Below are 12,878 nucleotides of genomic sequence, written 5' to 3' on the forward strand. Positions count from 1 at the left end.
GGCTGGGGTGACTTACAGGTAGAGCCAAGGCTGGCATCTTTGAAATCACATCTTCCAAATGTTACTTTGGTTTATATTCTCTTTTAATAATTATGTTTCATAAACAGGTTCTATTGGCTTTTTTTCCTATAATTGTTGGGATATAAATGGTTTAATAGTGTTTGTCAGCAGTGTATTGCAAACTAGGGACTCATGCTGGCATCAGCCAATTAGAGTAGGCGAAATCTGTCATCAACTCACAACATGAGGGTGTTGTTACAGCAAAAAAAGCTTAAGGAACCCTCAAATAAATTCAATAAAAACCAAAAAAATTGTATCAAACAGTTATATTAACCATGGATTTTTTTATAATGTGCTATTACCCTTGGATAATATATATTTATGAACTGCCACTAAAAGCAGAAGAACTAATGGAATTTTAAAATAAGAATATCCTGCTTTTTTAGAAATGGTGCCAAAGTTTTAAAAATACAGACCAAGAAAAAGTATATGCTTCGAGGGCATTTACTGGTCTTAGTTGTACAGTAAAATGTATATGGAGCTGCATCACTTCTTCAGAGGAGTTAAAGAGGTACCCCAATAATAACATCATTTTCATTTAAAATTTAAAAAGAAATTGCATTTATGTTTTTTATTTGAGTAAATAAGCAGAAATGGTCAAATGAGAACCATGAAACATGCTGCTGTATGGAAGCACAAAATGTAATTCCAAGTTTTCCAAAAATAGTCAATATTTTCCCTCTGCCAAGCCTTACATCATCTTCTTGGTGAACAATAAATCATAACATGGTTTTATTCTGAACAGTATTCCCTTTTAAACCATGCTGCTATTAGTAAAACATCATGAATATATGAATGATACAAAGCATACTATTAGTATAATATATGAATTATATATGTGTATGTATATATATAATATATATATATATATATATATATAACATCATTAAAAAAATTCCACTGTCGCTGCTAAACCGCTGCTTACAAATTGTATTTAAATGAAAAGTAAGTTAAGGCTAAAAGTGCAAGTTAGGCATTGTAGTAAGTGATGAGATTTTCTTTCTCTTTAAAATATGGAGAAACATTTGTGTAGCCTAATAACTTTATTTTACTGGAACAGCAGATTGTAAATGCATTACCAGAAGAGGAATGGAAAACATTTTACAAAGGATCACTAAACCTTCCTTTTTTAATCTTCTCCTTGTATTTGTGTAATGGAAATATTAAGGGCTACATGTACAGTTATTCCTCTTTTGTGCTGCATATCCCCAGGCCCTAGATGTTACTGACTGATACAGCTTCAGTCATGTCTAAGCTGCCATTGAGTCAGCCCTGCCAACAGTCTTCATTGTCACTTTCCTATCATGATCGTTTCTGAACCTGTGCTGCCTGAGGCAGCCAACCCAGTGCTGCCACCCTTCTCTGTGCTCTGACCTGGGCAGGGGGCCTCTAGAAGAGGTAAATTTCTGTTAGAACAGCTCTGAAACACACCACTTGAGGCAAGATGCTTCACTGTCCCCTAGTCTTCCTATTGTGTTATGATCCCAATACAAGAAGTTAGCATTAGCTGTATCTTGCTGGGTTTCAACAGGCATATATCAAGCAGGTACAAGCTGCTATATTTTTTCTTAGGCTTAACTGAGAAAACAAAGCTGTTCTTTTCCAGCCAGGTGTAAAACAACACAATTTTGAGCAGTAATTGCCTGTCAAAGAGGTGCTCTGGGCAATGCCATTCAAGTAAACGGACGGGGCAATTTTAAGGGTTTTGTTGAAAATTTCCTTATAAGCTGTTCTTTTTAGTCCATGCATCAATTGTTCATAGTACCATATGGTTTAACCCTTATATGGCCACTTTTAGGTTGAGATACCGGTTTGCCAAGACAGCATGTTTCTAATCTATCTGGTGAATTCAGGGCGATATTATGGCTGAAGCTCTACTCTGCAGCTCCTGTTTCATTCCAGCAATGATGTTTGTGGCTTGTGCTAACCTACAAATGCATTTCCTATTAACAAGATTGTCTGCAATTCATAAGGGACTCCTAAGTTTCCATATGTGCTTAGAATCCCTAAGCCTGGCAAACCCGTTGATCTTGCATTATATTATTTGAATGATCTCATACACTGTTCTTATCTGCACCCACCATGTGGCAGGAAGGGGCTGCATGATAACGTGCATGCCATGGGATTATCTCAAATGCCTCATATTGTACAAAGCTCATTCCTGCCTCCTAACTACCAGTCAGAAACGCTGCATTCATTAACCTTGCATATCCTGTGAAGTATTTTATTGATGGATGTTTCACTACTTTGTTGATCTAATGGCTCAGAAGTCAGCTGGGTGCCAAACATAAGCCATAGAGCATTGTACCAGTGTATTTCAAGGCACATCACATGACTTTTGCTTATGGAAAACCAGAATGTAGCAGCTGGCAATAAATCTGTTTTACCCATTTCCTTATTAATATAAGGAACGTAGACTTGTTTAACCCCCAGGCTAGATATTTATTTATCTGAGGTATTATTTAGTTTGTTTTTTTACAACAGCCTCTTCAACCAGGATTCTGTTGTCTGTCTCCAGTATTCTAAAGGTTGCCATACATGGGCCAATTTTAGTTGCCGGTATCGGTTCTTTATACCGATTCGGCAGCTTATCTGCCCTTGTATGGGCACGAACGACGTCTGTAAACAAGCCCTGCACGTTTAGAACTGAGCACTATATTCTGTGCAGTATTAACAGATTGGTTATAAACTTTAGGGTAATTCTTCTGCTCCTACTCAGAGCTTCTACAAGGAATCATGGGGCTATATACTACTAAGTTATAAGGACCCTCCCCTTCCAGAGCACTCCAATAATTATCCCATTGGTCATCTGGGCCCCTGGGTGGGGGGACCTGTCATCAGGTAGAATGGTGCCCCTTGACCCTCTGGCTCTCTGACACACACCCACACCACCGATCCACCCCAGTCACGCTCCCCATATTTCTCCCGTTCAGATGATCAGAAGCCTCATAGGGAAAAAAACACTGAGGTCTGTAAAGAAAATTCCCATAAGGCCATGCTCCTGCAGCAAGACCCCTGTACATGGGCAGTTTGAAAGACTATGAGGAACCTTCCTGCTGATTGGCTCAGATCACACATTCCTAAGGGGGGGGAGGGAGTGCTTAGCATTCTTGAGGGAGGGGGGAGCAGGAGAGGGGAGAGAGCTGTCAGACTCTGGTACAGGAAAAAAAAAAGAGACAAGAAATTTATTTTCATTTGATAGAGGACTCAGTGCAGCGTTTCTGTGAGTGCTTATGGCTGTATTTACATAGACCTTTCTGATAAAGCTTACTTAGTTTTTACCTTTCCTTCTCCTTTAAGAATGCAGCTTAGTAAGTACTTTTGACTCCCCTGCATAAGTTAAACTGAGCGTCAACATTTTTTTATTGCATTGGCTGTTAATCCTTTCCTGTGGATACAGACCCATTGGGAAATATCAGATCAATTAACTTGTGTTCTGCCATGTGATGTATTCATAGCACTGCACAGCAAGGGTACTTACCCCAAAGAAGCTCTACTGCTGTGTGTATGAAGCATAATGCGCTTTTGATTGGAGGACAAGAATATTATGCTAAACATCTGAGATAAATGCATATTTCATTCTGACTTTCAGTGGTGAGGATGTAGTTAATTTCAATGGGAAAGATTTAAAGGGAAGACTTAAGCAATTTTTAAAACTTTTTACATTTCTAGGTGTCAGGTTACTGGATATATATGCAAAAGTTTCATTCTATTAAACTAATAGATTAATGGGAACATTTTGCTTAATGAAAGAAAATGTTATGTTCTAAGCAAATTTTCATTATACATTTTTTTTAAACAATTTTAGCAAAAAAATTTGAAAGCAGTATACAGAATGCCTGTCCTTTTCAATTCTCTGTGCTCACTGCTGGTCCTGACCATTGAAACAATGTCGTCCAGCCAAGCCTCTAATTTCCTTAGTGCTGTGCATGATTTCTTTACAGGTTTTTTTGGCTAAATAATTTTATAAACACAAAATTCATTGCCCACCTCAGCTGAAGATGCAAAGATACAATCAGCACCATGTAACTGGCCAAAGCCAATATTAAAGAACAGAAAAGGCTAAATTCTGTTTCACAGTTACTTTTAGACTTATGTTCACTTGAGATCTGTACTGGATGTACATTCCTTTGAAAGCGGAATGCCAGGATCCTTTGATTCCTTTTGAGCAGTTATTGATAAACCTTTCAGCTCTTAAATTGCTTCAGGAAAGTTCAAGAGATAAGTTGGCACTGGGCTTTTTGTTCACTGTAGATAGCCCTATCTAATGAAGGGCCAAGCCAGTGTTGTGACATCCCAATGGTGCCCATTATTTTGCCTCAAAACTAGGGTTGCCACCTGTCCAGTTCAGGCTGTCCGGGTAAAAACTGCCTACCCAGTTTTCCAAATTAGGAAATCCGGGCAGGACTCTCAGAGATTCCGCCAATCACCGAATGCCATGTAATAGCCCACCCCATTGTGTTGCCCAGCCCGCCCCTCCCTGGCCCTGTGATGTCACTGTCCCCACCCTCTGTAACATTACTGCCCACCCCTTGTCCTGAGTAAGTAGCTGGGGAAGGTGGCAACCCTACTCAAAACTCCTGTTTCATTGTGGGGGTGGCTATGGCATGGGCTGCATGACTTTACCTCTAATTATACCTGGCAGTAAGCCCAGGATTTTTTTTGCCATGCAGGTTACACACACCAATAATATCGTACAAAACCTCGCTTTGTACGATATTCGGTTCGTGTATGGCGGCTCGATCAGGCTCCATTGAAGGTGCCTGAGCAAAATCTATGTTCAGGGCTGAATTGGCAGAAGGAGGTAGAATTTCTATTGTTTCTACCTCCATATCTGATGATTCAACCCTATACATCAGTGGAGGGTGGGAACGATCTTTCGAGCAACCAATGGTTGCACGAAAAATCGACATTGCTGCATGTGTGGCCACCATTACTGGTGCTGGCCCAAGCACAATCCTTTACCTAGGTCTGGGCTGGTAGGCCCTGGCATTTCAAGTACACAGAGGCCCAAACAGATCCTCATAGGCCCAATAGTGACTGTTTATAGCATCTTACAGCAGCCCCTCTGGCATTTGCCAGAATCTACAGATTGCCAGTCTGGACCTGTGACCACCAGACATTTGCTATGTGGGACAAGATTTAAAATGCATGTAGTCCTATTGCAATCTAGTGACCAAGTGTGAGTAGTTGTCAGTTTGATGACTCAGCTGGTCTGCACAGACATTCCATAGATAGCATGCTATTGGAGTGGCCCCTCTCAGCTGTGAGTCCCTGCTGCCTTGCTCCAAACATCTGCTTGGGCTGATAGCCAACTATTTGGCCAGAGGTGAAATGAGAGATGCCTTTTAATTACGCTGTTAAAACATCTGAATAGAACATTAAATATACTTTGCTGGGTTTGTTTAAGCAGCGGTGTGTCACAAGTGGAGCAAACTGTGCAATGCGAAAGGAAAGAGACCTGCCGAGTTCAGCAAATTCCAAAAATTATATTTATTATCCAAACTAAAATTCAGTGCTGTCTTTTAGAGTTGAATGCTAAATTGGAAGACCTGGTAGTAGCTAGGAAGGAACTATTTTCTAAGGGATGAACTATGTGTACATAGTGTATAGATTGGTAGGTGTGGGTTGTCTGTGCTGGGTTTACTTGGATGGGTTGAACTTGATGGACTCTGATCTTTTTTCAACCCTATGTAACTATGTAACTATACATGAGAATTCTCATCAGATTTCTGGTTTAGACCTTACCGGACATGCACAATCTTGTTTGGCAACCACATGAGATTTCGTGGGATGCCACAAAATCTAATCTTCTCCCCCCAATCATGCTGCAAAGTTTAGATCTACATTGGATAATGCCAATTACAGTCCTTCAGACTGTATCTTTTCTTATGTAAAAAGGCAGCATTCCGGGTCTCCCTTCCAACAGTTGTGTCAAGCAGATCCTTCATGTAGTTTACACATCAGATATTTATATCAGTTCCATTATTTCTGAGCTGTGTGTCTATATCCGATATGTAGGATGGGATATGTCTATCTGATCCCATCCTGCAAAATCTCCTGTGTAGTTTAGCCTTTAAAGTAGAATTGGCTAGAGTTTTCTACTCTTTCGGGTAGAAACACCTGAGATATTTAGTTGGTCAGACGTTTCCTGACTGATGGGATCAACATACTGTCTGGCTGCACTTTAAAACCCAGTGGGTGAAGCTCAGTCTCAAGAGTATTCCATGGAAATGAAAATTTTAGGAGTGATCTTGGGCTTTCTTCCCAGAATTCCTGCTGCTTTCAGTAGGGAAGAGGAACATCTCTCCTCAACTGAAATGAATATTTAGTGGATCTATAAAATCTTGCCACGACAGAAGATTTTGTAGGATACTGCAAAATCTGATCCTTTGTGCTGTAATGTAAAATCTGATCATGGTTGGATTGTTTTCATGTGTCTACATCCAAGAGCAATTGTATGTCAGGTAGAAATACAGCATTACTGTCTGACTTTTGTGTTGGAAACCAAATGGTTTGTGCTTTTTAACCATCAGATTTCCATTATTTTCAAGCGTGCAACTAAATCCGACTTGCAGGATGCAACCTTATGCAACAGAATCTCCTGTGTAGTTCTACCCTTTGAAGGGCTACTCTTGGGGGTGTATCTATTAAAACTGGAGACAAACCTCACTGATGATGTTGCCCATACCAACCAATTAGATATTTGCTTTTGTTTTCTAACTTGTAGGTGACCATTCAAATCTATGGGCAAAATCACCAATGATGTTTGTGACCAATGTTAATAAATACTCCCCTTGGTGTTTCCCATTACTGGTTATGATAAGTGACCTGATGGGTGATTTTTTTTTGTTTGGGAAAGCTAATTTAAGAAGTATTTTCTAGACAGATTTTTTTCATAGTATCTCAGTGCCAATACCCCAGAACACGTGGCAAGCTAAATGCAGTGGAAATTTCTTGTAAAACACACAAGTCGACAAAATAAATACACTGCCAATCCCATATATAAACACAGACAACATGGCAATACCGTGTCAGTTTTATGTATAATAACATGGCAGGACTTTATATAATGCCTGCATCCTGTTCCAGCTAATCGGCTTATCTTGGCCTACGTTTATACTTAGTCCAAAACAAGTCCTGTCAGGCAGTAGCCTTAGCCACCCCAAGCTTTAATTAAAATCCACCCAAGTCTACAGCAACGATAAACTTATTGACCCATTGTGGGCAATAACTGGGGATGCAAGGCTACTCTTGTTACTCCCCATGGCCGGCCCTGGCAAGTGACCCTCAGCAATCAAAAAAATGATTGTACAGGTTGCAGGGTCCCATGTGGGTGATTGTAGTCTTTGGTAATTGGAAGCAACCCCCTGCAATGAACCAAATGTTTAATATCTTTCCTAGTTCACAGTTAGTAAGACTGTTAATATATTTCTTTTCCTACTACTCTGCACTGATGAGAAGTAAATGCCAGCTCTTTCCTTATTGCTGCACTCATATAACAGTTTCATAACTTGATGTGGATGAACTTCTGCAAAAGAAAATGGCAGATGAAATTGCACAGTTATATTTGCTGTGATTAAGGTTTCCATGACAACTCAGAACACTATGTTTTATTGCGACATTTCTGCATGACCCTTACTGTCTGCAAAATGTACCAACTTGTAAATGTCCACTTTATTCTGGCATAATCACGACTTAGATCATCAGACAATTCTGTTAGCTGGAATATCCAGGGTGGTGGCCACAATTACTGGCTGGAAGCTGGCAGGCTAAACTTTTTCATGCAGTTCTATGGAATCCAGCCTTTCTGCGACTGATAATGGTGCAATAAATATAAGTCTGGGGGGATAATTTTGCAATGCAAGTAGAGAAGCAGGTGAATTGTAATTGGGGCCCTGTTCTAAAACATTGTTAGCATGTAATACAGTTCCATGGTATGCATATTGTGTAAGGAACTACTGCAGGAAGCCATTTTCTAAGTATACACAAGGCACTGCCATGGCCAGATGTTGGGTATGATAGAGAGAGCATGTGTTCTGCCCCCCTGGGAAGAATTAATGTACTGTAACAACTGCTACTGTACCAGTATAAACGTTAGTGATGTCCAAGCTGAAAGCCTCCATCAGCCTGTAGCTACATCCCACTGATACCTGAAAGCTGCCCAGAGGCTATACGTTAAACTTCCCTGATTTAAGTACATTACTGCTCCCCCCCCCCCCCTCAGCCTTGGGGCCCCAAGCTGTCTGCATTGTTAGGGACCTGCTTTTCTCCAGTTCTGGCCCTGTCCACTACACAAAGAATATAACCAATATATAGCACAGCAGTCTGAATCACAGGGTTGCCACAGTTATACTATAGACAGATAGCAATACTATCATATAATGAAAAGAAAAACCTCTTAGTGTACAACTGGTACCTGCAAAGCCCATTCCTGAGTGGCATATACAGTATGTCCATCACACCTGGTAACAAGCATGCCAACTATAGCTAGATATTAGGCTATTATGGGATACCAGAATTGGCATGCTTGTTACCAGGTGTGATAGACATATATTCCACTCAGGAATGGGCTTTGCAGGTACCAGTTGTACACTAATAACTGAATAAATAAAAACTGAATAACTGATTAGCCCCTCCTTATACCCGTACAGTTGTGCTTTGGTGAATGGCAGGGCAAAGCTGAAATGCTTTCTCATCAGTTACAAGATGTAAATATTATAACTTTATACAGTGTTCTGGTATGTTGAGAATTCAGTCCTCTGTCAGTATCCATCAAAAATTATTCTATATTTCCTAAAGGGAATTATATCAGACTGAAAACAAAAGGCAGCCCCGCTCTGGAGAAATCAAATATCCAATAAGATTCAAAGTACAAAGTTTTAAGTACACAGAGACCCAAACAGCACCCCCACCCCAGGTATGTTATAGTGCACTTAATACAGCCATTCTGGCATTGCCAGTCTGGGACTGATGAGCTATGCCTTTTGGCATGAATTTCACTTTAAAGGATCCGGAAGCTGGAATTTACATAAGAATCATATGCTCCAGTTGAATTACATTTTTTTTAGGCTACCCAACCACAATGCATACACCTGTCACCCACAAAATGACCCGTCTCTTGTTCCCCCGGGCCCCCCCGCAGTTGCATAGTCTGCTACCTATATATGTATTTCACTGCGTGCACTTTAATAGACTATGCAATAAGCTGTAAATGTATAAATGGGGTATTCAGATAGCAGAGCACACTCTCACAATGCAACACTTCACTCACCAGTTGCAACCCCCCCCCCCATTCTATATGTGCCACAAGCATGAAGGAAACATTTTGTAACCAAAAAAACAGGCAAACTGTCTTGTATCACATTATTTAAGCCAGCCATCAACCCCCACTTCTGTTTAAAATTAGCTAGAATTAGTGATTGTCAGTTCCAATAAATACTGAAACAGGGGGGTACACCAAAAATGCACTCAAGAAATAAATGCAGGCCTTGTGGCTTTATATGGTCATGTAACTTCTAATATCTTTTCAGTAGGGGGTACATTATCCACACTATAAATATAAATCTGAATTTTGTAACAGTGTGAACATATTTAATTCTAGTTTCTTCTTCAAAAGAAAAGGGACAATAAATGTAATTTTTTTGGTTACATTTTTATTTTCATTATGTATCTATCTGTCCAGCCCATATCTTTTTTTAGTTTTCAATCAAACTACTACCTGATCCTAGGTTTAGGGACACAGACATCAGACAATAGTTTAAATGTCACACTGAAAAAAAAACTTTCCAACAATGTTAACCTGAAGGTGCTGATAGACCGGGAAAGTACAGTAAAAAGGAACAATGGCAGGACTTTCTGTTTGTTCTAGCAAAATAAACTGCATATGCCATAGTGGTGATAATCTAGTTGCTTTCCAGGTTCTGTGCAGCCCAGAAGCTGATAGAAGTAGTTGACAATAAATAGATTACCCCAGGGTGGACATCTCAAGGGAAAGGATAATCATCTAGCAGTAAATAACTAGGTTAACCCTATAATATGTGAATGAGTATGAACTCTGCCCTTGTACCCAGTGTAGCCTTTTCTCCCTATCTGTTTGTTAATCTTGTTGTTTGCTATTTACAGTAGTAGTATGTAGTTCTGAGCAGCCAGTTCATGCGGTGTGTTCTGTTCCAGGTGACCTTGGCTTTCCAGACAGAAAAGGGGAAGCTGAATGGCTTTGATGAGAAGTCATATCTGTCCTCAAAGTTTATTAAGGCTGGAGAGGATCCATATCGGCAGCATGCTTTCAACCAACTTGAAAGTGACAAGCTTAGCAGCGAGAGGCCCATCCGGGATACCAGACATTACAGGTATGTGGGAGAGAATAGAAGTAACCATAGTTGCACTCTAGATTAGCCCGGTGCAGATCCTTGTATTCTGAGAATAAAGTTTTATACACCCAGAGTTTAGTTGTTTATTTCTATTTTCCAGGTGTACTTCTGTACATCATGATAATGACTTACCCTCAACCAGTGTCATTATCACCTTCCACAATGAGGCTCGCTCTACCCTTCTCCGAACCATCAAAAGGTAAGTAACATAGTATGTTAGGCTGAAAAAATACATGTTCATCAAGTTTAACCTTTTATGAAACCCTCATATCTGATAGTTGATCGAGGAGAAGGCAAAAACCCCCTTTTGCAGCCCCTCCAATTTGCCTCAGAGAGGGAAAAAATTCCTCCCTGATGGCAATTGGACCAGTCCCTCGATCAACTTGTATTTAGAGCTGTTTTCAATAACCTCATATTTCCTCCCTTGCTAAAAAGTCATCCAAGTACTTACGTGCAGGAGATGGATCATTGCACACATTCATTAGGTAATGCTATAGGCATCTGGTTCTTAATAGATTATATATTATCCTAGTTGATCAAGTGGGCAATTCAGATAAAGTATTCTTTAACTTATTTAGGTTAAAGGAAAATGAAACCCCAATTAGTGCCTCCCGCTGAAAGAGCCTTCTTCCTTCTTCTGAACTGTATCTACTGCTCCCCCTAAAGCTGCTCCCCTGCCCTGTACCCAACCTACAAAAGCAGAAGAACTCAGCAGGGTTGGTGGCTGCCATGTCTGGTGTCCCAAGAGCCAGAAGGAGCATGCCTACTAGAAGCTGACTGGATCTAGGTTTCTAGCATACATATTCTTTGTTGGCAGTTAGGGAGTTTACACACTGGACCTTACCAACCAACTATACCAACCCCTCTGCGCCTCTCTGCATTTCAGGTTAAAAATGAGGAAAGGGGGGCAGCTTCAGCAGAGAGTCAGATGGTGGCACTTTTGAAAAACACCAAATAGGGGTGATAGATATTCTGAGACAATTTGCAGTTGGTCTTCATTTTCTACTTTATTGTGGTTTTTCAGTTCTTTAGTTTTTCAACAGCTCTCTAGTTTGGTATGTCAGCAGTTATATGGTTACAAGGGTCTTACATCCAGGGGTTTGAATGAGAGACCAGAGACTATTCTATTCTAGACTATGAGAGACTTATTCTTACTAATAAAAAGTAAGAATGACAATAAAATTGTAGCCTCACAGAAAGGCAGAAAAAGAAGACAAATAATTCAAAAACTATGAAAAATAAATAACGAAAAGCAATTGCAAAATTGCTTGGAATAGGACATTATTTAACATATATTAACGTAAATGTGAACAACCCCAGGATGAAATGATTCTATATGCTGCTTTCTGTACAGCGGCATACCTAATGCTCTCACACAGTGCTATTAATCCGACTAACAGCTCTTCTCTCTGTGTGACGCAGCGTTCTCATTCGAAGCCCAGGAAATTTAATACAAGAGATAATCTTGGTGGATGACTTCAGCACCGACCGTAAGTTTTATTTATTATTTGTTTTCATCTTTGTTCACCTAATCACCGTGGAACATAGTACCGGCTTGAAAGAGAGGGATGGTGTCTGTGTTTTTACTTTGTACCACAGATGGAACCCATTGACAAGATCAAGTCTGTAGTACAAACATACAAGAGAGGCTTTTTCTGGGAGAAGCTGTGCATGAGATGTAATGTGGAATTGGATGCAGATTGTGTGTCAGTGGGGGGGCTGGAGAGGCAGCGGCTCTTGTTTTCTGGAGAATTCCCACTGTGAGCAGATGAGCTTAAGTGCATTTTGCTTGAGAAAGATTGGTTGTGTCGGGCTGATTAATACAGTAATAAGTTAAAACAGAGCCTTCCTTCGGAGATTCTCATGGGAGATCATTTAGTGAGGTGAATCATGATTGAACTGTGGCAATTACGTTCTGATATTCTTCTTTTTCTTATTTTCTAGCTGACGACTGCCAGCTCCTCACTAAAATCCCGAAGGTCAAGTGCCTCCGAAACAACCGCAGAGAAGGTAATAGTTGGACTGCAGCATGCTGGGTGCAGAGAACTAAGGCTCTGGGTTTAGTGGTGGTGGGCTGATGCAAATGACCCATTGTGCAACCTGTATCACCCCAGCTTTTACTTAACTACAACACCCAGAATCCCCAGTTGCCTTTGGATGACCTGTAGCACCAAACATGCATAGTTCCACCTGGACAATTGAGTTCAAGAAAGCATTAGACATTACATATTCATTCCCTTTCCTTATGTTTCATTTGGCTTTCTTCTTTTAGATTGTAAGCTTTAATAAGTTGGGCCTCTTTACCTCTTTGTATGTAACTAGTATAACTAGAATGTAAACATTGTACAGGGCTGCAGAATATGGTGGTATGGAAAACTATTGTAGGCAGTCGCTCCCTCCCCCCTTCCATGTTGTAACGATCACGGCCTTTAAAAGTTCATTTCC

General features: G+C 40.3%; 1 protein-coding gene across 1 annotated transcript in view; it reads left to right on the forward strand.

Moving 5' to 3' along the window:
• Positions 1–12,878, forward strand: part of galnt16 (polypeptide N-acetylgalactosaminyltransferase 16) — a 51,342-nt gene that overhangs the window by 19,453 nt on the left and 19,011 nt on the right. Inside the window, exons 2-5 of the mRNA NM_001045626.1 lie at positions 10,237–10,412; positions 10,534–10,632; positions 11,856–11,923; positions 12,378–12,443. Coding sequence (NP_001039091.1) covers positions 10,237–10,412; positions 10,534–10,632; positions 11,856–11,923; positions 12,378–12,443 — 409 coding nt within the window. The remainder of the gene's footprint in view (positions 1–10,236; positions 10,413–10,533; positions 10,633–11,855; positions 11,924–12,377; positions 12,444–12,878) is intronic.

This window comes from Xenopus tropicalis, chromosome 8 (genome assembly GCF_000004195.4).
Source record: "Xenopus tropicalis strain Nigerian chromosome 8, UCB_Xtro_10.0, whole genome shotgun sequence".
In the NCBI taxonomy this organism is placed as follows: domain Eukaryota; kingdom Metazoa; phylum Chordata; class Amphibia; order Anura; family Pipidae; genus Xenopus; species Xenopus tropicalis.